The 26,329-nt window shown below is 36.2% G+C and overlaps 1 protein-coding gene across 2 annotated transcripts in view; it reads left to right on the forward strand.

The window, feature by feature from the left end:
- The window catches only part of Nubpl (NUBP iron-sulfur cluster assembly factor, mitochondrial), a 224,674-nt gene that overhangs the window by 192,171 nt on the left and 6,174 nt on the right, over positions 1-26,329 (forward strand). For both annotated transcript variants that reach the window (XM_076848197.2, XM_076848199.2), the window contains exons 8-10: positions 1,935-2,020; positions 21,584-21,704; positions 23,919-24,001. In XM_076848197.2, the coding sequence (XP_076704312.1) occupies positions 1,935-2,020; positions 21,584-21,704; positions 23,919-24,001 (290 nt within the window). The remainder of the gene's footprint in view (positions 1-1,934; positions 2,021-21,583; positions 21,705-23,918; positions 24,002-26,329) is intronic.

The following is a 26,329-nucleotide window of genomic DNA, read 5'->3' on the forward strand; positions in this document are numbered from 1 at the left end:
ACTGAGAAGGTAGCCCCGGTGTCAAGGAGAAAGTCAACCTTGCGCCTATCCACCTGAATCTGCACCCTGGGTCCCTGTCTATTGATTGTTATGGCGAGGGACAAGGACCCAAGACTCCGTCAATTGATTGCCATGCCCAGAAGATCGGAGGGTTCCCTGGCCATAGGCCTCCTACGGGATCTAGGACAGTCAGAGCCCCAATGACCTTGTGGTTGACATTTAGGGCATGGGGTATGTGGAGTGCGTAGTACGGGGCATGCCCTGACCCAATGTCCCTCCTTGCCACACTTGAAGAAGGCGGGGGGAGGGGGGGTTTGACCTGCGGTGGGGGTGATGACCCGAGGAAGCACCCTGCAGGGCCTGGGCTAGCATCTGAAATTTCTCAGTCTGGGGGGTGGCAGGGCCTTGTTTGAGCTTTTTTAGTTTGGCCCGGATGTCGGGGTAGTTCTGCGAGAGGAAATATGTCATAAGGACATGACGGCCATCTGGGGTTTTGGGATCTAGGTTACTGCTGAAGGACTTTCGTAAGCTAATCCAGAAATTCCGATGGGGTCTCTTGTAATTTTTGGAAATTGATGGACTTTTTGGAAATTGATGGCCGCTTTTTTGAGCCCAGCAATAATACATGCAAAGAATTAGTCCCTACTCTGTGTGCCAGCTTGTATATTATCTGGGGCAGCAAGTGGCCCCAGAGGGTGATTGGGATTAACTTGGTGAGTTTCATCCGCATGGACTCTGGCAAGTTCCCAGACTCTGGTACGTTCCTCAAGAAGGAGAGTATTAGCCAATAACATAAAAGTGAGGCTATAAGCCTGGAAGACCCATTGAAACTCACTTCTGTGGTGAATGAGCCCAACCTTCGCTCGAGTTGCGTGAGGTCATTCATAGAGAACAGGACATGTACCTGGATAATGCCCTCGGGTCCAGCAACCTCTCTTAAGGGGGGCATGGTTTGTGGGACTAGTTTGGAGGGATTAAAGTTGTCGGCCGAGTCAGGGGGAGCACCTGAGGGGCTCGACAGAGCCGACGGGGGAGGTCGGTAGGGATGGGGTTCATCTTCTGGATAGGCCGGAGTGAAAACAAAGAAGAGAAAAAAAGCCTCAAGATAGGGGATCTCTTTCCACTTTTTTGAGCACTTGCAGAAGTTAAACAGATCTCTGAGAATTGCGGGATCTAGGGATCCTCCTAGGGGCCATTGACTTTGATTGTCTAATTGATAGTAAGGCCAATCTTGTGTGCAGAATTTAATAAGGGGGAATCTCCTGGGAGGGAACAAGAGGCCCCCATAGTGCAGGAGAGGGACAAGAGTGGTTAAGAGAGAGAGAGAGAGGAGTGCCTGTTCTTCCACTCATGAACCGGGTTCCAGAGAGTCCACCATGACCGTGAAGGTCGTGGTGGGGTGCGTTCTCTCCTCCAGATTGGGCGTCAGAGGTTTGCAGGATGATCACGGTCAAAGCCCCTGTGTAGCCTGTCTGAAGTTGGATACCCCATAGGGGAACTCACCTACTGAAGAGCCAGTGTTGTGTGAGTAGCAGCAGCACTCGAAAGAGTGGACGATGATGGCAAGCCTTGAGAGAGGGGGCCCTCGAGCACCAAGGCATTCCCCCTCCCGGGTTTCGGCACCAATGAAAGAACGAACAAGGCTCATGGTCGGAGAAAATGCCCGTTAATTGAGGAGCAGCTCTGCATATTTATAGAGCCGGGGGTGACTTGACAGATATGACAGTTTAATGGTTGAATGGTTTGACAGTTGGCATGGGGTGCTTTCTGATTGGTGGGTAAGGATCATGTGAGTCAGCAGGGCAAGTCTGATTGGTGGGTAAGGATCATGTTAACCAGCAGGGCTCACCATTGGATGACTCTTCTTGGGGGATGGGGAAGTTAGTCTTTGGAGCCAGGCCGACTCCCAACAATTTTGTTTCTCTTTTGGTTAGGTGCTGTGATTGTCTCCACACCCCAAGACATTGCACTGATGGATGCACACAAAGGTGCCGAGATGTTTCGAAAAGTCCATGTGCCGGTAAGCTTCTACAGCTACATTATTGAAAAAAAATGAAACTCTTCTAACTGAAGAAGCAAGTAATTGAAGAATATAGTCTGAGTTTTAATTTAGTCCAGTACAGAAATTTTTATGAAATTCCTAGTTCATATTTATGGTCACTTTAAAAGCTCTTATAGGTACCTGTCTATACATTATTAATTAAGAAAAATTCTGAAATATCCTTCTGATACTGTAAAGGTCGGGCGAGCGTCGGAGGAAGAGACCACCAAGAGACTGTCTCATGCAACAGAAAAGGGTTTATTGAGGGTCCAGCATGCTGGGGCTCAGAGCTCACTTGAATAGAGCAGAGAGAGCCCCGGGAACAGCTTAAGCAGAGCTTATATACTTTCCTTGGAGAGGGCAGGGACTTCACATACAGCATAGCCAATCATTGCACGGTTTCTGGGAGGGGTTGTTTTCATAGAGCAACCAGATGATCAGGGGAGATTTCAACATACATTTAGTGGGCATTTCCGGGAGTTGTTTTCAACTTCTACATGAGTTTCAGGTTCCAGGAAAACAGAACTCAATTCTTACATTCTTAACCTTTTCAATACAAGTTTTCTGAAAAAGTACTATTCCTCTCAAATACTTGTAGCCTTCTTCACTAAAAAAAATCATAATAATAATGACAATGATGAGCATTTTAGGAAACTAGGTAGATAGACTTGAAGAGATCACTTATGAGATCTCTTTATTACTCTTCTCTTACTTTTTTCTTTTGTTGTCTCCTACTATTATGATTTGATGTGAGGTGTCCCCCAGAAGCTCACATGTGAGACAATGCAAGAAGGTTCAGAGTAAAAATTATTGGATTGTGAGAGCCTTAACCCAATCAGTGTATTAATTTCCTGATGGGATTAACTGAGTGGTGACTAGAGGCAGGTGGGGTGTGGCTGGAAGAGGTGGGACATTGGGGATGTGGTTTGTGGGTATATATTTTGTGTCTGGCCAGTGGAGTGGCTCTGCTTTCTGATCATCATGTGAACTGCTTACCTCTGTCACACTCTTCTGCCATGATGTTCTGCTTCACCTCGAGCACCTCCAGCCTCCTCAAGGAATAGAGCCAGCTTTCTATGGACTAAGACCTCTAAAACCATGAGCCTGCAAATAAACTTTTTCTTCCCTACAATTGTGCTGGTTGGGTACTTTAGTCACAGCAGCAAAATAGCTGACTAAAACACCTACATTTTAACTCACTATTAGCCTACCTTCTTCTAAGAGATACTTCAGGATTTTCTGCACAGTATGATAAAATTGAACAAGGTAAAAATATAATAAAACAGACAAAGAATAATTTAAATCAGATAGAATGAATAGAAAGTCAGTATAAATGCATGCCATTAGAACTTCAATACCTGCTGGAGGTATGCCCTGAGTTTTCTACCAGCCAAGGGCACCATTAAAACACCCTCAACTACCACAAGGTGAAAAAAGTCTGGATGCTCCAGAGAAACAGCTGAGACCAGAAGAGAACTTTTCTGTGTTCTCAGAAAGAAGAAACTATATATATTGAACATGTTCTCATTACTTCTTTACAATAAAAAATGTTTTCTCCTTCAAGTATGCCTCAACAAGAGAAACTTTGCCAGGGGACAATTAGAGTAAGCTAAGGTGACAAGGTGTACAAGGTGTACAAGTACAAGGTCAAGGTGATACTTCTGTCTATGCAGCTCTCTAATGGACTTCCTAACTTCAAGGATAGATTTTAAAGTTTATACAACAGAGCTTTTTTAGCTCTTGGATTAGCTTCAGAGATCTCATAATTCTCTCTATCTCCTGTTTCCCATAACAAGTTGTATGCTCAATTATGTTCATTTTGGCATAGAAAGAATTCATAACTATCTTCAGATTCTTCAATGAGACCATGACACAGGATAAGACCCAATAATGTATTAGAATGAATGGACTCTCAGAAAAGCTTTCATAAATGTGTATCAGGGGAGATTTGAAAAATATAAAATTGTACAATTCAGGTGACCCTCCTTGATAAGTACCTCTTCTCTCTTGCCAGTTAATGCAGAGCTGTGTGCATTGACAAGATGTGGAGCTCTGGGTTGGATCAACATGCTCTGGTGAAAATAGAGGAGCCTGGGAAGTGGGAGTTGTGGCTCAGTGGTAGATTACTTACCTTAGATGCACACAGCACCACAAGGCAAAAAAAGAAAAAGAGGAGAAAATTGAGCCTAATAAGGAAGACACCTTAACTCTTACCTTCCAAGTAATCTAAGGCTATTTTTCACTAGCAAGGGTAAAATTGTGATTGATAAGTAGTGTAGGGCCAGTGTTCTATGTTGTAAATTTTAGCTTAGAAAAATTTTAAAGCAATGATATCCAAATGGTCATCTCATAAAACTTTGTCTCTAAAACACCTAGTTTGAACAGAGTGACTTTATGTCCTCCAAGAAAAACTAGAAATGAATAATGCCCACCCAGATAGCTAAATAGGTTTCTTATTATATGATATTTTAAATTATAAAATTAAGAGAGAGGGCTTTCTACTAAAAATGATGACTCTGAATTTATAAGTAATCTGTCATTCTTTCTGGCAGAAAAGAGGTAACAGGGCCCATGGTCTGTTAAGATCACCTTAAGGTTAGGATAATGGCCTTCTTTCTGTGTGTAAGTAAATGCTTAACTTCTCATTCTGTAAGGTGGAGGTAGAGAAACTTGTCTAGCTCATTTAAAACATCATGAAGTCTGTGAGGAAAATAAACTTAAAAGGGTGGGAGTAAGAACTTTTTCCTATTTTATCCCCTTGTCAATAGACCATTTCAGCTGACACTGTCATTTGAGGTGGCAGCGGCTATGGGAAAGTTCCTACTGGACTACTAGACTTTGCTAGTTGAGAGTCTGATAACCATAGTTGCCAAATTCAGCATGTCTAACTCCTTTTATTTCAGGAGTTAACTTGCACTTACTGGCAGTCCGTGGCACTTACTACCTGTTAATAAATAAATAAAAAGGTAAACAGCCTCATACTGTTCTAACAAAATTTTCTCTAGGTTTTAAGACAGAAAGTAGAAAGGTAATCCTTCTAGAACATAACAAAGGGGGAAAGGGATGGTCACAAAATCCAGGTTAGGCTACTATTAGGTGGATGCCATTGAAGGATAAAAGTCGAGGATATTAGGGAATGTGGGAAGAAGTATCTCAAGTGAAGGATGATGGGCTGTATAGGCACATAGGAGTATTTCAGGCATTATTTAGAGAATAAGAGAACTGTTTGGGATCGAACAGTTAATGTTGGAGTTCAGATTTACAGAACTGGAGCAGATCTGGGTCATGGTAAGGTCCAGGATGTGGTTGTGGGTGTGTGGGACTGAAGGAGAGTAGAAATAAGTCACTGAAGCTGTGTAATCTAAGATTGATTCCAAGATGGAATTAATGGTTCCTTCCTTTTTTTTTTTATGCCTTCCAATATCTTTATTATAGCCCTATTTTTTCACCCCTATTTTAAAATTATTTGCCCTCTCAACTGTGAAATTTTTTAAAGATGTAGAATGTCTTAATGATTTCTTAAACTTTCAGACCAAAAAAGATGTTCAACAACATTTACAAGTAAATGAGTGAGAACTATTTTGACAATGAGCTCTATCTGTGATTTGACAACCATAGTGCAGCTACCTTGAGAAGGGAATCTGGGCTGAAAGTGAGAAGTGGATTTGATCACTTCTAAGATTCCCTGGCTCTTAAAAGCCTCAGAGTCTAAATAATGGTAAAGTGTTTGAAATTAGAAAGTGTTCCATAAATGCAAAGGAGATGTTATGCTTTATTTATTCCACTTTATTCCATTTTTCCCCTGGTTTTTAGTCTTGTTCTCTGTTTTCCCCCTTTTGAAGTGCATTAGTTACCATGGAAACAATGATGTCATTGGAATTCATTGGTATGGACTGAGTTAGTAATGTCTGCTGAAGATAATTTAAATGATTTTCTTAAAACTCAATGCATAGATATCGAAAGGTAGAGAAGAGACGAACTATTAAATTCTCTATTCTCTGCTTGAAATGATATCAACTATGCCAGTACTTGTAGATACACAATTTTTTTAAATTAAAAACATTCAGTTTTACACATTTTTAATAAGTAATTTATGTAATTTCTCACCTAACCTATTTTTATTACCTTCATTTACAAGAGAGTCCCAGGCCCATTGATTTGGAGTTCTTCCCCTACCATTTGAATTTTTGAGTCACAGATATTTCACTTCCTTCTTTGGTCATATCCTTCCCAGCCCATGAAAATTATCTTAGAATATGTTTACTCTCTTATTCCTTCCTCAAATAAGGGATCACTTAGTAAGTACATATTTACTGATATTGAGTGCTTTCTGTAAGTACAGTACTATGATAAGCTTCCTTGTATGACTTAAAAAAGAAAAAAAGGAGACGAAGCCTGTTTCTTCAAGTACTTACTCAATCTGCCAACTAACTCCATGGTGGTGCAGGGTCTCTAAATTCTGAGGAGCATGAAAACACAATCCTCCTGCAAATGCCATGATTTTATTCTCTTTTATTGCTGAGCAATATTCCATTGTGTATATCTGCCACATTTTTTTTATCCATTCATCTATTGAAAGTCATCTAGGTTGGTTCCACAGTTTAGCTATTGTGAATTGTGCTGCTATAAACATTGATTTGGCTGGGTCCCTGTAGTATGCTGTTTTTAGGTCCTTTTGAGTATAGACTGAGGAGAGGGATAGCTGGGTCAAATGGTGGTTCCATTCCCAATTTTCCAAGAAATCTCCATACTGCTTTCCATTTTGGCTGCACCAATTTTCAGTCCCGCCAACAGTGTATGAGTGTGCCTTTTTCCCCACATCCTTGCCAACATTTATTGTTGTTTGTCTTCAAAATGGAGTTAGAGAAGATGATGCTAAGTGAAGTTATCCAATCCCAAAAAAACAAATGCCAAATGTTTTCTTTGATATAAGGAGGCTGATTCACAGTGAGATAGGGAGCGGGAGCATGGGAAGAATAGATGAACTCTAGATAGGGCAGAGGGGTTGGAGGGGAAGGGAGGGGAGAGGACATGGGGTTAGAAATGATGGTAAAATGTGATGATAATTATTATCCGAAGTACATGTATGAAGACATTAATTGGTGTGAAAGTATTTTGTATATGACCAGAGATATGAAAAATTGTGCTCTATATGTGTAATAAGAATTGTAATGCATCCCGCTGTCATATATATAAAAAAAAAGAAAGAAAACATAATTCTCCTGTGGCCCATCATGGAAAAGTCATGCTCTTTAAATATTTTTTCTTGGTATTGCAATTTTATATATGTGGTCCTTTGCTTTATAAGTCATTGTCAGCTAGGGCACTCATATCATTTTTCAAATTTCTGTTCAGGTATTACCTCCCCTAGGAAGCTTTTCCCAATATGTCAGGAAAAGTTAAATTCTTTCTCTGAACTATTTGTACATATATCTACTTTGGCTCCACTACAGGCTTACCTATCAGTTTTCACAGAAGAATGTGAGTTCCTGGATGGCAATAAAACATGCCTTAAACCTTTGTAGATGCTAAGATACCTGGCATAGGCTGTCATGGTAAATACTTCAATCTAGGATATAACATCATCTACGGCATACTGTTCCATTTTCTCCAGGCTGATGAACTGCTCTGCCTTGAATTTTCTCTGCTGTAGCCAAGCTGGTCTTCTACTTCTTTGGATTTCTATGTACCATTTTTTTCTTTAGAACCCTTGGCATCCTGTTTTCCTACTTTTTACCTGGGAAAAAGACTAAGCAAATGGCTTTTCTCTAGGAGACTTGATGCCACATTGCCATTCACTAGGTGAGCTCTTTCTCTCTGTAGTCCAGCTGTACTCTATTTCTCCTTTGTCAGTAATTTCTCACTTACAGTACTCTACTATAAGCTCTATGAGTACAGGGACCACCTGCTTCACTCTATGCATAGGACATGTAACTTCTCACTAAATAAATATATACTGAATGATTGAGTAGAATTTTCACAAGCATATCTAAGGACTTGGGAAATATTGTGATCTGAGAAGAATCAGAAAAGCTCAAGTTATGATCAGGATTATTCACTTTGCAGTTGGGGTAATATATTGACATATGTCTGGTAGACCAAGGGATTTGGACTTTATTCTTCAGATTATAGGAAGGATCCATATAGGATATGAAGCAGACAGGATAAAAAGTAGATATAGTTAGTATGGCCCTTTAAAAAGTTTAATTTGGTGGAGGTGAAAAGAAAGGAGCCAGGAGACCATGATGGCACTAAGGAAGCATTTTCAACAGTTAAAGTTTTTCACACTACTAGTTGTGACCCACCAGTGATCATGAAATCGATAGTGAGAGATGTAACCAAATATTAAGTAATATTAGAGTACATTGCTCTTAGGAAGAGACAATCTTATTTCATAAAGATTTGATGTCAGTTATAAATGCACATATATATGTGTTTATACTGGGTCAAGATGTAAAATATTTCTATTAACAGGAAGACAATCTAAAAAGTTAGAAAAAAAACAGGTGCAGTGGCACATGCTTGTAATCCTAGCAACTCAGAGGACTAAGGCAGGAGGATTGCAAGTTCAAGGCCAGCCTCAGCAACTTAGTGAAACCTTGTCTTAAAATTTTAAACAGGGCTGCAGTTGTGGCTCAGTTGTAGAGCGCTTGCCTAGCATGTGTGAGGCAATGGGTTCAATCCTCAGCACCACATTAAAAAAATAAAATAAAGGTATTGTGTCCACCTACAAGTAACATTTTTTAATTTAAAAATAAAATAAAATTTAAAAGGCTGGGGTGTGACTCAGTGGTAAAGCACTCCTGGATTCAGTCCCCAGTACTAGGAGAAAAAAAAAATGTTAGAAAAACACTAGAGTAGGTGATGGGTAGTACGAGTCGGATTTAAAACAATGGCAGTGAACATAGTAAGGGGAATTGAATGTACCTGACATTTTCAAGGAAGAATTAGCAAGCTTAGCAATTGACTTCATGGGGTCAGGGGTTGAACCAAAAAGTCAGAAATCAAAGAAATGTTGAGAGTTATGTTGCCATTAATAAATCTACCAGGGGCTGGTTTTCTGATCAGGGTGACAACAAACTAGAAATAAGAGGTTAGATTCTCACTCATGAATCTCGGCCCTTATTCATTGTGAAGGTTATGATTTAATACTGTTTGTCAAGGAAGAGACTGATAGAGAAAGCAATTTGGTCCTGGCTTTTTTAATATCATTTGCATCAGATAGAACCACTTATTATTCATATTTTTTAATTATTTAGAGGATTCGTTATTTAATGTTCATTTTGATTTCATTTAGTTTCAAATTAAATTACTCTCCAAATTTTATAATTTTCGGGTGATAAGACGTTTTACTTGCAGAGCCATTGTTACCTAGTAGTGAAGAGCAGGAGCTCAGGAATTTGAACTGTAGAGTTCAAATTCCAGCTGTGTCATTTGTAACTCTTATGATATGAATAAGTTATTCTATACCTCAATTTTCTCATTCATAAAGTGGGGATTATAGTAGTATTTCCCTCAGGGAGTTGAGATGAGAAATAAAGGGGATAATGTAATGCTAAATGACTCATTACAGTGTTTGGCACAATCTGAACACTCAATGTTGATATAATGTCATATAATTAATGTCCCTTATTATAATAACTTTTCATGATGTTGTCATTGAAGCAGAAACTTTGTAATTCATAGATGTTTATGTATTTGGCTTAGGCATTTTGACTAATGCATTATTTGTTAATAAGAATTTTGACAAGAAGTTTTTAAACATTTAGATAAATACTGTATGAGATTTCCTTAATTTTGAGTATTTTAGTTGAACCTAAACCATCCTTTTTCATAAAGAGTTCTTAGGTTGCTGAAGTCATTAAGATTCTAAAAATCTGCATTATTTAAAATTTGAAATAAGTTGAGCTAATTGCTTTCACAAACACACCTCAAAATATAATGATGCAAATACAAGTTTATTTTTTGTTCACATTAACATTGCTAGTAGATTAACAGGCATTCAGGGTAGCCTTCTTCCATGTGGTCATTTAGGCTGTTGGTGCCTCTGTCATTTTTTCATAGATATATGTTATAGTTGTAGAAGGATACATATCTTTATTTATTTTTATGTGGTGCTGAAGATTGAACCCAGTGCCTCACATGTGCAAAGCAAGTACTCTACCACTGAGCTACAGCCTCAGCCCCTCACATGTGACTTTTAAGGTCAGGATCATCTTTATTCTAGTCATCCTGGAGGGAAAGACACAGTACAGAAGCATATTCGTGGAAATTTTTATTGACCAAGCCTAAATGCAGTACAGAAACTTGTACTTACATTCCACTAGGTGAAAGTCAGCTAGTCACATTAGCACAAGGAGACCCCCATGTGTAGTTGAGCTATGTGCCAAGGAAGATGAGACCATTGATTTTGGTGAGAAGCCAACAGTCTATACCATATAATTGGCCTGGCAATAAATATGAAGATTAAAGCCTAATGTTGGTCATTTACCTTGTTTCCTAATAAATAACTCTGAAAATTCTATAACAGCCTTGCAAATAGTTATTCATTTTATAAGAGAGAGATTGTTTTTTCTTTGTCTACTAAAAACAAAGAAAGAAAAATTCTGTTTTGTTCTGGAACTTTTTAGTAATTTGTAAAGGTAAATGGTTATATTGTCTTCTAAGAAAAACTAGATGATATTACAACCTCGAATAGACACTTCTTATCACTGTTTTCTTTCCATTTCCCACTTTCATTACCAAATATCCTACAAATGTGAAACACCTTCTTGACAATAAAGATCAGAATTGTGGTTTATTATTTTTCTGGCAAAGTAATCATTTATGGGCCAGGTGCGGTGGCGAATGCCTATAATCCCAGCAGATTGGGAGGCTGAGGCAGGAGGATCACAAGTTCAAAGCCAGCCTCAGAAAAAGCAAGGTGCTAAGCAAGCAACTCAGTGAGACCCTGTCTCTAAATAAAATACAAAATAGGGCTGGGGATGTGGCTCAGTGGTCGAGTGCCCCTGAATTCAATCCCTAATACAAAAAAAAAAAGTAATCATTCATGGCAAAAAGTTATTCATTTGAACTGAGTGCCACATCTACATCCCTGAATGCCTTCAGAACTCCTGTGTTTGTAATGTCAACCATAGCATTTTTAGCATCTAGTTAGTCCTATTTTACCTAATTTTCTTGCCTACCAGCACTAAAATTAAAAATAGGTACTCTTTTGTGGAAGTGGAGGCAAGTGTTATATTTATTCTTTTTTATCCTTGAGCATAATTTTTCCTATGTGATCATCAAGAGGTTCTACTTAACTCTCTAGTATGTTTACTACCTTTGATGTTCTATGGTTTGGATGTGGTTTGTCTTCGAAAGGCTCATGTGTTGGAGATTTCCATCTTTAGTGTGGTGGTGGTATCTTCAAGAGGTGGGGACTAGTGGAAGTCTTTCAGTCATTGGAGGCATGCTCTTGGAAGGGATGATGGGGACCTTGAGCTTTCTTGAGAATGAGTTACAAGAGTAAGACTGACCCCTGAATCAGTATCTAGCTTTCTGTTTGGCAATACAATCTCTTGCTCTCCCAAGCTCCTGCCATCTGCCATGATGTCCTCACCAAAGCCAAACTGATGCCAGGGCCATGCCCTTTAATCTCTAAGACCATGAGCTAAATAAACCTCTTTCCTTTAAAATGTTAGCTTACCTTAGGTATGTTGTTATAGTAATGAAAAACATACTAATGCAGATATATTTAAAGAATCTCTCAATATTGCCTGTGGAGACCTTACAATGTACTATTTAAATTCTTTTTAGGAATGTATGTTAACTGGTTTGCATATGATATATCACATATGGCTTCCTTCTTCACAATTGGGTAATTTTAGTTTTAGAAAAATGACTTTTCTCTAGTGATAACCTTTACAAGACCAGACAGCATTCTGCATCTTAGCCATAATTACTTCTTAGAGACTGAAAGTGTATGTTCATCTGTGTCTTGCCACAGGATCTCTCAATTCATATGTGTTTTAAATTAGATGCTCTTCTTTGTAATTTGGATTAATTAAACTCATCCTTGCAAACAAGCCTGTGAAGTAGAGGACATTATTTAACCAAGTAGTAGCCTGCTGTTTTATAAAGCGCTCCCCCGCCCCCTCTCTCTCCCCCGTGCTGGGAATTGAGCTCACTTGCTGGGCAATTACTGAACCACTGAGATATTACCCCATCCCCTAGACCCCACATTCTTAACTGCAATTTCTGTGGATAATCCAGAGTTCGAGTTGAGTACTGTCATCATCAGGGAATATCTCAGGGTGAGATAACTGTTGGATATAGGAGTTTTCATTATAATTTGCTTATCATTGGGATTCCAATTATTCAGGTAAACAAATGAAACCAGAAAAAAATGATGGATTAAAAAATAGAGAGGAATTAAAAATCTATAAATTTTGTTGACATAAAGTCGAATAAGGATTCAGGGAAAGGGAGTTTCATGCTCAGGATCTTGGAGAAGAGAATGAAGTCTGAAGCTTGATTGTGGCACCAAGTGGCAAGAAGATGGTTCTAATCAGGCCTTCCTTGCAACTGTGCTCTTAATTATTATGTTAAATTGCTCTACTAAACCATGTGGATATTCATTATCTCAGGCTACCTAATTCCATACACCAAATCCTCATCCATTTACATCTTTTTTTTTTTTTTTTTTTTTGGTGACTTCCAAATACAAACCAGTAACTTAAATAGTTTGGATTGTGGCTTTGTTATGTAAAGTGTAATCTTGAACAAATAATTTAGCTTTACTGTTCTCTTCCATGAAATAGAGATGGCAATATCTATCGGTCACTGTGGCACATATATGCAGTATGTAGTACAACCTCAGTACCTAGTACTATAAATGGTAGCTCTGAATGTTGTTTTTATAGTGGTAGACTTTAGACATCATTATAATCCTCATTTTAGAGATTAAGAATTCAAGGAATAGGAAAGTTTAGTTATACATCATGGTCCCACAGCTACTTAGTTGGTCTCTGAGAGCAGCATGGATGCAGGCCTCCCTAATTATTGCTCTTTCCATGTCAGACTATTTCTTCTGAAAAAGAAAAAAAAGAACACCCATCTCATTTTTTAAAATTATAATATCTATAGACATGCTTCAGATGTCTACCAAAAACTGGTTTGAGGCTAATGGAGAACTGAAAAGCACTTATGAATCTAATCTGTTTCATTTATTATAATTCATTCTCTATTTAACAATGAGTTTTTCCTCCTTAATTTTTCTTGAAACATAGCTTTTAATCCATATGACAGTTTCCAACCAGCAAGCATTTAACCTGATTGTAACCTTGAGAAATTGGATTATATAGTAGCCTGAAAATCTTGCTTGTTACTTACCTGAATCTGGGTTTAAAATGTCAAGAAGAAATTAAAATTGGGGCCTTTTGAGCCTGCTTAATTCAGTACCTTTAGACACAAAAATCCAATATTCAGAGCAATGTTGATATTTCAAGAGAGTCAATTTTTTAAAAGTTAATAAAGGAAGTACCCTTCTGAGCCAATGATGGATTGAAATAACATATAAAAAAAAATGTTTGTGGTGGCTGATGTTAGCTTTCTTTCAGTAAAACAAGCTGAGGTTAAAAAGAAAAGGAGCTTATACTTTGATGAGGCATTAAAAAATGATTGAGCATGCTTACAGCTGCATCTCAATGGCGTTATGTAAATTAAGCTATAACAAACGTCTGTTCTATAATGTTTCTGCTATCAAAGGAAATACACAATAGCTCTACAATAAACAAACAGCTTAACAATACATAAAGTATTCATAAAATGTAAGGCTTTTTTGGTGGGGGCCATGTGGAAATGAATTCTTTCCTATTTAAGAAAGAAAAAATTTTATGAACAAAATTGGAATGGATATTCTAATGTTCTTCCTTAGTTTATTAGTTTTCCCCATTCAAAGCCCCAGTGATTATAGAGGATTGCTCTTAAATGAATATGAGCAGTGATTTCTAACTTTTTAATGCTCACACCTTTCTTTTATGTTTTTCTCCAGCTCACCCTATGTTTTGAAAGAGCTGTTTGCCACACAGTCTGCATGTGTTATTTAATAACTAATTTCTTTAATTAACTACAGAGAGGATACATAATATATGTATATGTGTGTCTAGCCATACATGGAGTTTTATATGTATAATAGTGTTGTATGAGCTTCTGCACAGAACAAGATAACCACATAAGAGTGCTATCACTCTTTGTTGATGTGATTCCAGCTAAAAGCAAAGAAACTTGATAGTTTAATCTGTCTTGAGTATTCTTGAAAGTAAATGTTTCATTTATGTTCAATATTTTAAAATATTTATAATAAATCAGAACCTGATAAAATGTTTTTGGACATCATTAGGACTTTGAAACTTTAAATAGGTTAACTACCAAAATATATTGTATATAAATGTAACTTATAAATTTTTAGTAGCCATATTTTTAAAAGTAAAAATAAAACACAAGAAAATGGGTGAAATTAGGCACCTGTGAACAGATGAAAATAGGCCAGACACCTGATCAGGCATTTTATAGGAAATGACATGAAAATGACCAATAAATTTTTAAATGTATTCAATTTAATTAATAATTATGGTAATGCAAATTACAATTATAGTGGAAAGGATAGCTGGGGTATAACCTAATACCCAATCCCCCACAAAAGGACATATAAAAACATTAATAGAAGCATTATTTATAGTATCCAAAGATTGAAAATAACCCGAGTGATCCCATAGGAGAATGAATATGAAATTTGGGGATCTAATGAAAATGAACCACACAGAAATAGTTTAGCTGGATGAATCACATATACACAGAAGAATGTGTTGCATGATTTCATTCATATCAAGTTCAAGACCAGATAAGATTAATTTATGGTGTTAGAAATCAGGTTAGCAGTCTATTTTGGTGCTAATACCATGCTGTTTTTGTTACTATTGCTCTGTAGTATAGTTTAAGGTCTGGTATAGTAATACCACCAGCTTTACTCTTCTTGCTAAGGATTGCTTTGACTATTCTGAATCTCTTATTTTTCCAGATGAATTTCATAACTGCTTTTCTGTTTCTATAAGGAATGTCATTGGGATTTTGATTGGGATTGCATTGAATCTGTATAATGCTTTTGATAGATTAGTGGTACAGAATAGAGGACACAGAGTCTAACCCACATGACTATAGTTATCTTATATTAGACAAAGGCACCAAAAACGTACATTGGAGAAAAGATACCCTCTTCAATAAATGGTGGTGGAAAAACTGGAAATCTACATGTAACAAAATGAATTGAAACCTCTTTTCACTCACCATGCACAAAACTCAATTCAAAGTGTGGATCAAGGACCTAGGAATTAAACCAGAAACCTTGCACATAATGGAAGAAAAAGTAGGCCCAAATCTTCATCATGTCAGATTAGGCCCCAACTTTCTTAATAAGACTCCTGTAGCACAAGAATTAAAACCAAGAATCAATAAATGGGATGGATTCAAACTAAAAAGCTTCTTCCTGGCAAAGAAACAATCAGTGAGGTAAATAGAGAGCCTACAGAATGGAAGCATATCTTTACCACAAGCACATCAGATAGAGCACTAATCTCTAGGATATATAAAGCATTCAAAAACCTTAACACAAAAAAAAAAAAAAAAAAAAAAATAGCCAATCAATAAATGGGCCAAGGAACTGAACAGACACTTCTCAGAAGAGGATATACAGTCAATCAACAGACATGAAAAAATGTTCAACATCTCTGTCAATTAGAGAAATGCAAATCAAGATTTCATCTCACTCCAGTCAGAATGGCAGCTATCAAGAATACAAACAACAATAAATGTTGGCGAGGATATGGGGAAAAGGCATACTCACATTGCTGGTGGGACTACAAATTGGTGCAGCCAACATGGAAAGCAGTATGGAGATTCCTTGGAAAACTTGGAATGGAACCACCATTTGACCCAACTATCCCACTCCTCAGTTTATACTCAAGGAACTTAAAACAGCATACTACAGGGACACAGCCATATTCACAATAGCTAAATTGTGGAACCAACTCAGATGTCCTTCAGTAGATGAATGGTTAGGGAAACTTTGTTATATATATATATATATATATATATATATATATATATATATATATATATATACACACATACATACACACACACACACACACACACATGCATACACACACAATGGAACGTTATTCAGCATTACAAGAGAATAAAATCATGGCATTTGTAGGTAAATGGATGGAGTTGGAGAATATAATGCTAAGTGAAGCAAGCCAATCCCCCCAAAAAAAAAGGCTGAGTGAGGATGCTGAATCATAATGGCAATGGGTGGGGAACATGGGAGGAATGGAGGAACTTTAGACAGGGCAAAGGGTAGGGAGAGGAAGGGAGGGGGCAAGGAGGTAGGAAAGATGGTGCAATGAGTTAGTCATCATTACCCTAGGTATATGTATAAAGACATGAATGGTATGAAAAAACTTTGAGTACAATCAGTGACTTGAAAAATTGTGTTTTATATATGTAATATGAAATGAATTGCATTCTTCCATCATGTATAACAAATTAGAATAAATAAATTTACAAAAAAAGAAATATATACCTTTGGGGAAGTGTTTTGGAGGGTAACAAGGAAACTTCCAGGGTGCTGGCAGTGCTTAGCAGGATTTTAGTAACATGGTTGTACTTTATTAAGTCCATTCAGCCATACACTTAAGATTTGAGCATGTTTTTGTGTGCATCTGTGATATGCTTTGACAAAAAAATTGAAAATTAAACATAAACTTAAAAAATTATTGATATGTTTTACCTGTTTTTACTCATACTGTCATTAATATTCAGTGTGTATTTTATACTTACAGCACATCACAGTTCTAACCAGCCACAGTTCAAGTGGTCAGTAGCCCCATGTGACAAATGATTATCTGATTGGACATTGCAGATCTATAACCTCATCATTTCACAGCTTCTTTGGCGTTAGACTTTGGTTTCAGATCTTTCATTGTAGTATTAAGAAGAACAGGAGGTTGTTTCTCCCAAGCAGCTCATCTTAATTTTAGTGCTACTTTCTTGTTTTTATATAGTATTTCCTATTTAAATCAGATGGTTATTTTGTGTGCAGGTATACAAGATGAGTAATATACCATTGTTTTAGTTACTTGTCCTATTGCTTTATTACTAGTCTTCTTATGACTACTTCTTTATTTAAGCAAATTTTTATTGGACTATGACTTACCTACCTAAAAAGCACAAACTGGAGGTGTATCCACAATGAATTTTTACAAAGTGAACGTACACACTGTTTGTATTCAAGAAATAGAACAATGGAGAACCCAGAAATAAATTTACACATTTGTGGCCAATTGTTTTTTGACAAAAGTGCCAAGAATACACATGGGGAAAGGATAGTCCCTTCAGTAGATGGTTCTAAGATAACTGGATATTCACATGCAGAAGAATAAAATTAGTCCCTTATCTCATATTATACACAAAAGTAACTCAAAATGGCTCAAAGTCTTAAATGTAAGACTTGAAACTCTAAAACTGTTAGAAGAAACTATGAGGGAAAAGTTCTCTGACATTGTTCTGACCAGTGATCTTTTGGAGATGAACCCAAAAGCACAGGCACCAAATGTAAAAACAGACAAATGTGATGACACCTGCACAAGCAAGGAAACAATTAGCAGAGTAAACAGACCATCTGTGGGTGAAGGTATTTGCAGACCATACATTTGATAAGGTATTAATATCCAAAATACCTAAGTAACTCAGCTCAAGAGCTAAAAACAAATAATCCAGCTGAAAAATGAGCACATCCTCAACAACATTTGGTATTTGTGTTTGTTTTTGTTGTACTGATTTTCATCTTTCCTAAACTAGTCTTAAGCATGAATGTACTTTGGACATCCTCTTTTGTGAAGTGCTTATTAAGTCTCGTGTCTGTTTTTTATTGTGTTGTCTGACTTTTCCTTATTGATTTACAGGAGTTCTTTATATATTTATATATTTCAGTAAAACCATCTCCTGCTCTGTGGTCTGCCTTTTCACTCTGTTGATGAAGTTCTAGTTAATAAAATGTCAAGTTGATGTTTAATGCCTCTTTGTATAGTTCTAGAAAAATCTCTGCCTGCCTCTACCTATTTTCTTCTATAAGTATTATTGTTTTACCTTTTTACATTTGATTCTACATCTACCTAGACTTAACTTTTGTGTATGTGGTGAGTAGTGGGTTGAGAGTCATTATTTTCCATGTGAATATGCAATTAACATGCAGTGCTATATCATCTCCTCTATAAATTAGTGTTTCATTACAACCAATTTTTTAATCAAGCAAAGGTATATACATATGAGAAGTTCTTAAGATAAGAAATTCTAAAGTTAAGTGGAATTAGTTTATTTAAGATGACCTAGGAAGCATTACTGGGGCATTTATCCTTGAACTGAAAGAAGTTAAATATTAGTAGTAATAGAGCCAAGTGTTGTCTAAACCTTGGCTCTCAAACACACAGAGGGTTCTTTAATTTCTAACTTTTTTGATTATGAATCCTTATCAGTAAATGATGCTTGAACCCAATATATGAATATTTATGTTATATATACATATATATAGTATGCATATATTACTGAATTAATTCTATTTGTATTATAAAGCACAATAATTGAAATTTAAAAGGTGATCATAAAATAGGAATTCTAATATTTTCTTTATATACTTCTGTATCAGCCAAAATGGGATAGGCCATGTGTGTTAACAATCCTTAAATTCCAGTGGTTTAAAACCACACCAGTTTCCTTTCTTTTGCTACATATCCATTGTGGTTTGGCTTCAACATTTCCTCTGTATTGTTCTAACTCTGGCACCCAGACTGACAGAGCAGCTCCCATCTGAAAGGATAAGGAAAGATAATGAAAAACTAACAACTTAAAGCTTCAGCCTGGAAGGGACACGTGGCATTTCTGCTCACTTTTTATTGGCCAAAACAAGTTACATGTCATTACCTAATTGCAGAGGAGAAAAGTCCTAACTTTGTGCCCGGGAGAACTGAACATATTTTAGATAGCACTAAAAATGATCACCTCTCCACGATTGATTTTGGAGCACACAGACCTGAATTTGTGTTTGTTTAGTAAATTCACAAAGACAAATTTTTTTAGTTTTTTTTCTGATATTTTGTGTTATTTTTTAAATCTGAGATAGGAACCCCAAGTAGTAAGTCCACTACAACTGCTGGCCACTTTGGCCTCTGTAACTTGAAACCATTAGCAGCTTCTCTGTGCTCATTAGAGAACCCAGACACCTGAATGTGGCCCATATGCCCTGACTTGCCATCCTGATTGCATGTCACTCTCATCACATCCCTGAGGCCTCAAGACTGGCCTTTCAATTTCTTGAAGGTAGACATATGCTCCGTGTCTTGAATATTTTTCTTCCCTTTTCCTAGTGTTTGCCTGGTTATCCTGTATCTTTTAGGTTAAATGTTTCCTTAAAGAAACCCTCTCTGACTTCTAGAGTCAATGGAGTCTTCTCTGTTCTGCTCTTTCATATACTTTGTGCTTTGCTTCCACAGAAATGTGTTTCTTGTTTAATCCATTTCTGCAATTAGAGCTCAAGCTTCAAGGGGGCCAGCATCGAGTCTGTTTGGCTCACCACAATATGCTAGCATTTGTGTTTAGCCTGGTTACTGGTATATAATAAGAGTGCATTAAATATTGTTTGGTTGTCGTTTCATATTTTATGTCTGTGACATTTATGTAGTCTGTAGGGAATATGAGATAGTTATACAATCCATGGAGAATAATTTGATAATGAGAAGTAAATCATGCAAACTGCAGGTATATTCTTGTCTCTTATGTCTTGGGAAGTCTAAGAAATTCCAAGGTAATAAGGCTTTTCCTGTTCTCTATGAATTGAAATATGCCTTGCCTAGATTTTTCACTGTCTATAAATATCCTAATCTTATTTATTGAATGATATTTCTTATGTTTGAGTTGAAAGCCCTGCAGTCAGAGTATATAAAACATTTAACATAAATGGCAGAAAAACTGCCCAAGCAATAAGTATATTCATATGGACATAGTGAATAATAATTTTTAAAAAGTGCTCTGCTATGAAGCTGTGTTTTCTTCTAGCTTTCTGGAGTTGGTGCTGAATTACCAAAACCCAGTGTAATTTATTTTTGTGATACTTTGCATCAGCAAAAGGGTATATTTTAGATGCTTGGAACATGCTTTGCTCCAAATTAATGTCTTTCACTGTTTGTCTTCATTTATATGTGTTGTGGGCAACCTTAGTCTTTTCTGTTCCTCTTTCCAAAAGAATAACAAATTTTATCACTTTCTTGTCTGTTTCATTATGGACTATCAATGCTATTCTTCATTTTATATGTAAATGTTCTAATCTTCTGCAGTGATAATCTTATGGTGGAATTGATAGGATGATCCAGACATTGTTATCTCTAAGCTTCTGATGGTAGTGTTCTGCATTTTTATTCTGGAAGTGAGTCACTGTTTTTCATCAATAAGAAAACAAGATTAAAAGGATCATGAATACAGATTATATTTGCAGAGCCTGTGTATTTATCCAATGAATGTCTGTTAAGGATCTATTTTGTGCCAGAAGCTAGGGAAACCCAGAAAGAGATGGGAATTTTCTATATTACTATAAAACTTTGTTTCAAGCAATAACATTCTAATAAGAGCTGACAGGCTCAGTTTTCACAAGGATAGAATGGGGGTGATAAAATACTTATGAATTTTTTGTGAGGAGAAAATAAGATCGTCCCTTTAAAGCATTTATTCTAATATGTGATCTGTAATAAGCACTGTTTGGGCCTGTTTGTTGGTTGTTGTTATATGTTATAGGTTAGCTATTATTGACCATGAGACTTTGCCCACAGGTAAGCTCTAAACTATTTATTTTCATCTGTTTTCTCACCTCTTGTTTTCTCCATATTGCTATCAGGACTAATCTGATTGTGTAACACTACCTCTTTGATATCATCTTTTTTTGTCTTTGAAAACCTTTGTGGTTTCCTGTGTCTAAGTCTCAGATATAAGGATGGTATTTGGCACCTTACCTTCTGACCCTGGCCTTCCTTAACAAACCATCTTCTGTCTTGACCACACACTAGGTTATAAATTATGTGGGCCCAAATAGTTACATTTGGCTGCCTCCAATGTGCCCTTTCTTCTGCCTGTATTTCCTTTTGTAGGCCTTGCCCACTCTTGCCACTTGCAACCTGAAGAAACAAATGTCTGTGACCTACTCAAAAACTCCTCTTATTCTTCCCAGACAGTTTTTCGTGGTTCCTGTTTACTCAGTGACTTTTAGTACTTATCACTATATTAATTACCTATGTCTCTATGTCTCACTAGCTTGTGAGTTCCTTGAGAGCAAAGTCTATAACTCATTATTGTATCACCACCTAGTAGGTACTCAGTGCTGAAATGATGTATTAAAATATGATGTAATTTTATTTTAATTTCAATGTGGTTTTTTTTTTTTTTTTTAAATTCTAGGTTCTTGGTCTTGTCCAAAACATGAGTGTTTTCCAGTGTCCAAAGTGTAAACACAAAACTCATATTTTTGGTGCTGATGGTGCAAAGAAGCTAGCACAGACCCTTGATCTTGATGTTCTGGGTAAGTTGTTCTAGGTTAAGTTCTGCAGTGGAAATTGCAGAAGGGAAGATAGGTCTGAAACTTTGTGATAGTGTCACAGAAAATGATCAGTGGCTTTTGGCTTTGTGTTTTAATTATGTTAGTACAGTGCCATTCTATGTGTTAACCTTTCTTTGGCTTTTTTAGTAGATTTGTTCTACGAACAATGATAATAACTTCTACTAGATAAAAACTGCCTGTAAGTTAAATTTGAGAAGAAAGTTTTGTGGTCCAAGTACAGTGATCTTGAAGCAATATTTTAAATAATGGTTATCAATTTGTTTGCTAAGTGGGCACAAATATTTCAGTATAAACAGATAAATGCAATTTCTATGTCAGTTCTTAGAGCATAAATAAAAATGCCTTCCTGATCACTTCTGTATTTGTCATTTTTCCAGCTTTAAAATGACAGTATTTACTGCTTTCTACAATATTTTTTTATTAGTACATTATAGTTATATATAGTTGTGGGATTCACTTGGACATATTAATAAATGCAATTAACACAATTGGGTCTATTTCAGTACTTCCCCCTTCTTTCTTCCTCTCTCTCACTGCCATCTTCCTCTACTCTATCTATAATCTTTTTTATGTATTTGCTAATGTCTATAAAATATGACACCTGAAATTTATATTATGTACACTGTTCATAGCACTGAATTAAAGAATCAATTTAAATTAGTGAGAAGAACTACAATCATCTTAAGTGAGTAAAACCCAGATTTGGGTTAAAACGAGATTTTTCAAAAATCCACAACTTAACGGATTTTTAGAAAATGTTTTGATATTGTAATTGTGAGTGAGTTTCTGTTCTGGGAAATAGCAGATATTACATTCTGAATAAGGGAGACAGAATATGAATTATTAGTTTTAGGTAGTTAGAAATTAAGATCCCTTAGAGATCAAAGAATTTCAAAACATTCTCTATTATAATTAAATTTCTAAAAGTTAATGTTAAATGTGTTACTGTTATTAAACATTTGCACTATTGGAGCAACTATAATGCTAGGTGAATACTAATGATATATTTTGATACATTGCTATAATCATAGCCCCTAATTATATTCTGCAACTGTTTTCATTAACTAACCTAGAAAGTTCAATTTTCCAAATCTGCATAATGACATAACAGATTGACATTCACTTATATCATAAAGTAAATGTGTAATTATAATGGCATTATTGAATTATGTTGACAATATTGTAATTCCCTAACTTATGAGTGGTGCAATTTTGTAAGTCATTTATTTAGAATTTGAAACATCTCATAAAGAAGCAATCTCTTATTGGGAAGTTACATTTTAACCAATGGCTCACAAGTGTACAGTAGCCTAAAAATGTTATCAGAAACATTGATACAATGATTCAGAAACAGTGATTTCAGATCACAAAAATTGGATAGTTCTGCAGACTGCCATGTCTAACATTATTATGGGAAAATAATTTAGAGTTCCAGCTCAGGACCCATCTCTGCCGCCTTTTAATTCAGTCACAGAATCCAGAGGGTTACCCCTTGAACTAGAGCAGCAGATTCAATTATGAAGAGATTGAGACTGAAATCAAGTAACATCTCCAACCACTATCTATATAGTGGAGGTTTTTATTATATGCTTCCTGAGAACTCTTCAAACTTATAAGTTTCATATAATGGTACATAGATTAGTAAATTGCAAAAGAAAGATGATTCTACTTGATAGAGGGGCAGACAGCTGAAGCAACAGGTTGGCCTACTTTCTCTTGGCTTACTCATCTGCGAACATCAGAAGGTTATTTTGTCGTAGTTTGTTTGGACTACTGGGCCTCTGCATCTTCTCCTCTTGCTGTGTGGCATGATGTATCTATACTGGATATTACAGGGGAAAATAATTTACAAATGTCTCCTAAGCTATTCCTTGCTGAAAGACCTCTAGTGAAAAAGAAATCGAGGCTTCATGTCTTGGTTGACTGCCACATAGACTTCATGTGCTCACATTCAGTTCTTGCCTCTAAATTTTTGTTTGAAATTCCTTTGTCCAAGATTTAACAAATTGAGAATGTCATGACTCAGCTTAATTCAAAGATAGTCATAATACAGTTTAATTCAAATGAGTTCTGTTCAGATTTTATTTATTTTTTTCCCAAAACTTAAATAGTGGAATTCCAAATGCCTGTAACAGACCTCTCTGGTACTAACAAATATCTTGTGGGCTCTTTCAGGAGAGATCCCCTTATACCCCAGTATAAGGGAGACTTCAGATACAGGCCAGCCAGTTGTGTTTTCACAGCCTGAAAGTGATGAGGTAAGTTATGATTTTAAATATTTTTACAGGATATACGCTTTTTGAAAAATAACATTGGGATAATCAAGCTTATCTGTTCATGTTCAGATGGCATATATATAAACAAGGTTTAGTTAACTTGTTCAAAATATATTTAAATTAATCACTGTTTTATATGGCAGGCTGCCAGTGTTGGCTCTAAACTACCAGCTCAATAAATTCACTTATAGAGAATCATCACCCAACCAGTTTTCTCATGAGAAACACAAATAAGAGTCTGTAAAGGGGCTAGGGGTTGTGACTCAGTGACAGAGTACTTGCCTGGCACGTGTGAGGCACTGGGTTCAATCCTTAGCACTGCATATAAATAAATAAAACAAAGGTCTGTTGACAACTAAAAAACTATTAAAAATATGTGAAATATAATGAGATAATTATATTTCAGTATTCCAAGTCCAGTTGATTGTTGAGAGAAGGGAAGCTAATGTAATAAAGTGTTACCTTGGATAAATAAAGAGTGTGCATCATCAGAGAGGTGGAATGCAAAGACTAGTAATGTTTCATTAACTAATATCATTGGGGATACAGTTAATAGATTTTAAAAATTTCCAAAATATAAAATGTTTAAGCAGAAAATCTTTTTATTTTAATCTTTTCAAAGTAGAAGTAAAATGTATCTTTTCTGTCCTAAGTAGTACTTGCTATTTAACTTTAAAAATTGAGTTGTCAACTATAGATCAATTTTGGTGTAGTTTTTGTGCCCCTTTCCTGAATATCCCCAGTCAATCTTATTCTAATAGTTTGTCTTTTTTTTAACCCATTAGCTAATGGGTGTAACCTTATAGTACTATATTATTTTGTCTTTCCATAATCTCTACCCTTTTCATTCTAATTTGCTTTGTCTAATCTTCTGTGAACTGAAAAAATAAAAGATACCAGCTTGGCTAGAGCTATAAATAAAGAATAAATTACACCAAGAATTTTGGATGAGTAAAGTTGATTCATTTTGAGTTATCTCTTTCAGAGGCCCAGGGGCCTTTTACCTTTCTTAAGGGTCAATAGCTATGGCACAGGTGATTGAGTTGCTGGTAACATGATCTTCGAGTAAATACAGCATAGCAGTTAACATTGTTTTACTTTTCTCCACCTTTTAGGATTAAATGTTAAATTATTCTCCATTTATGTATGATGTGTCAAAGTACATTCTACTGTCATGTATAACTAATTGGAACAAATTTAAAAAAAATTAAGACCAAGACCCAAAGATGTGATCACCATTAAGTCAGGACAGTGGCTACTTTGTGAGATGACTAGAAAGGAGTGAATAGAGGATTTCAGGAGCATCAGCAAGTATGGTTCTTGGTCTGGGTTGTGATTACGTATGTTTCCACTAGAAAAGTAATATATTTATGCTTTATGTTCTTTTTATATTCCACAATAAAAACGATTCTTCAAAGACTAAAAAAATGTTGTTTCCTTTTTTAGTCTTGTATAGATAGCTTTCAGATAGCAAAACTTTTATTCTTTTTTAAAATTTATTTACTCTAATTTATTATACATGACAGCAGAATGCATTTCAATTCATAGTACACATATAGAGCACAATTTTTCATTTCTCTAGTTGTACACAAAGTAGTCACATCATTTATGTCTTCATACATGTACTTAGGGTAATGATATCCACCTTATTCTACCATCTTTCCTACACCCATGCCCTCCCTTCCTCTCTCTTCCCTTTGCCCTATATAAAGTTTCTTCATTCCTCCCATGCTCCCCTCCCCATCCCCATTATGGATCAGCATCCACTTATGATAGAAGACATTCAGCCTTTGGTTTTTTGGGGATTGGCTTACTTCACTTAGAATGATATTCTCCAACTTCATCCATTTACCTGCAAATGCCATGATTTTATTCTCTTTTAATGGCGAGTAAAATTCCATTGTGTATATATACCACAGTTTCTTTATCCACTTATGAATAAAGGCATCTAGTTTGGTTCACAATTTAGCTATTGTGAATTGTGCTGCTACAAACATTGATGTGGCTGCATTACTATAGTATGCTGCTTTTCAGTCCTTTGGGTATGAACAGAGGAGTGGGATAACTGGGTCAAATGGTGGTTCCATTCCAAATTTTCCAAGAAATCTCCATACTGCTTTCCATATTGGCTGCACCAATTTGCAATCCCACCAGCAATGTATGGTTGTGCCTTTTTCCCCACATCCTAGCCAACACTTATTGTTTGTATTCTTAATAGCTGTCATTCTGCCTGGAGTGAGTTGAAATCTTAGAGTAGTGTAAAACTATAATTCTTAATTGCTTTCATAATTAAAATCTGACAATCCCAAC

The sequence above is a fragment of the Callospermophilus lateralis genome, chromosome 3 (genome assembly GCF_048772815.1).
Source record: "Callospermophilus lateralis isolate mCalLat2 chromosome 3, mCalLat2.hap1, whole genome shotgun sequence".
Taxonomy (NCBI): domain Eukaryota; kingdom Metazoa; phylum Chordata; class Mammalia; order Rodentia; family Sciuridae; genus Callospermophilus; species Callospermophilus lateralis.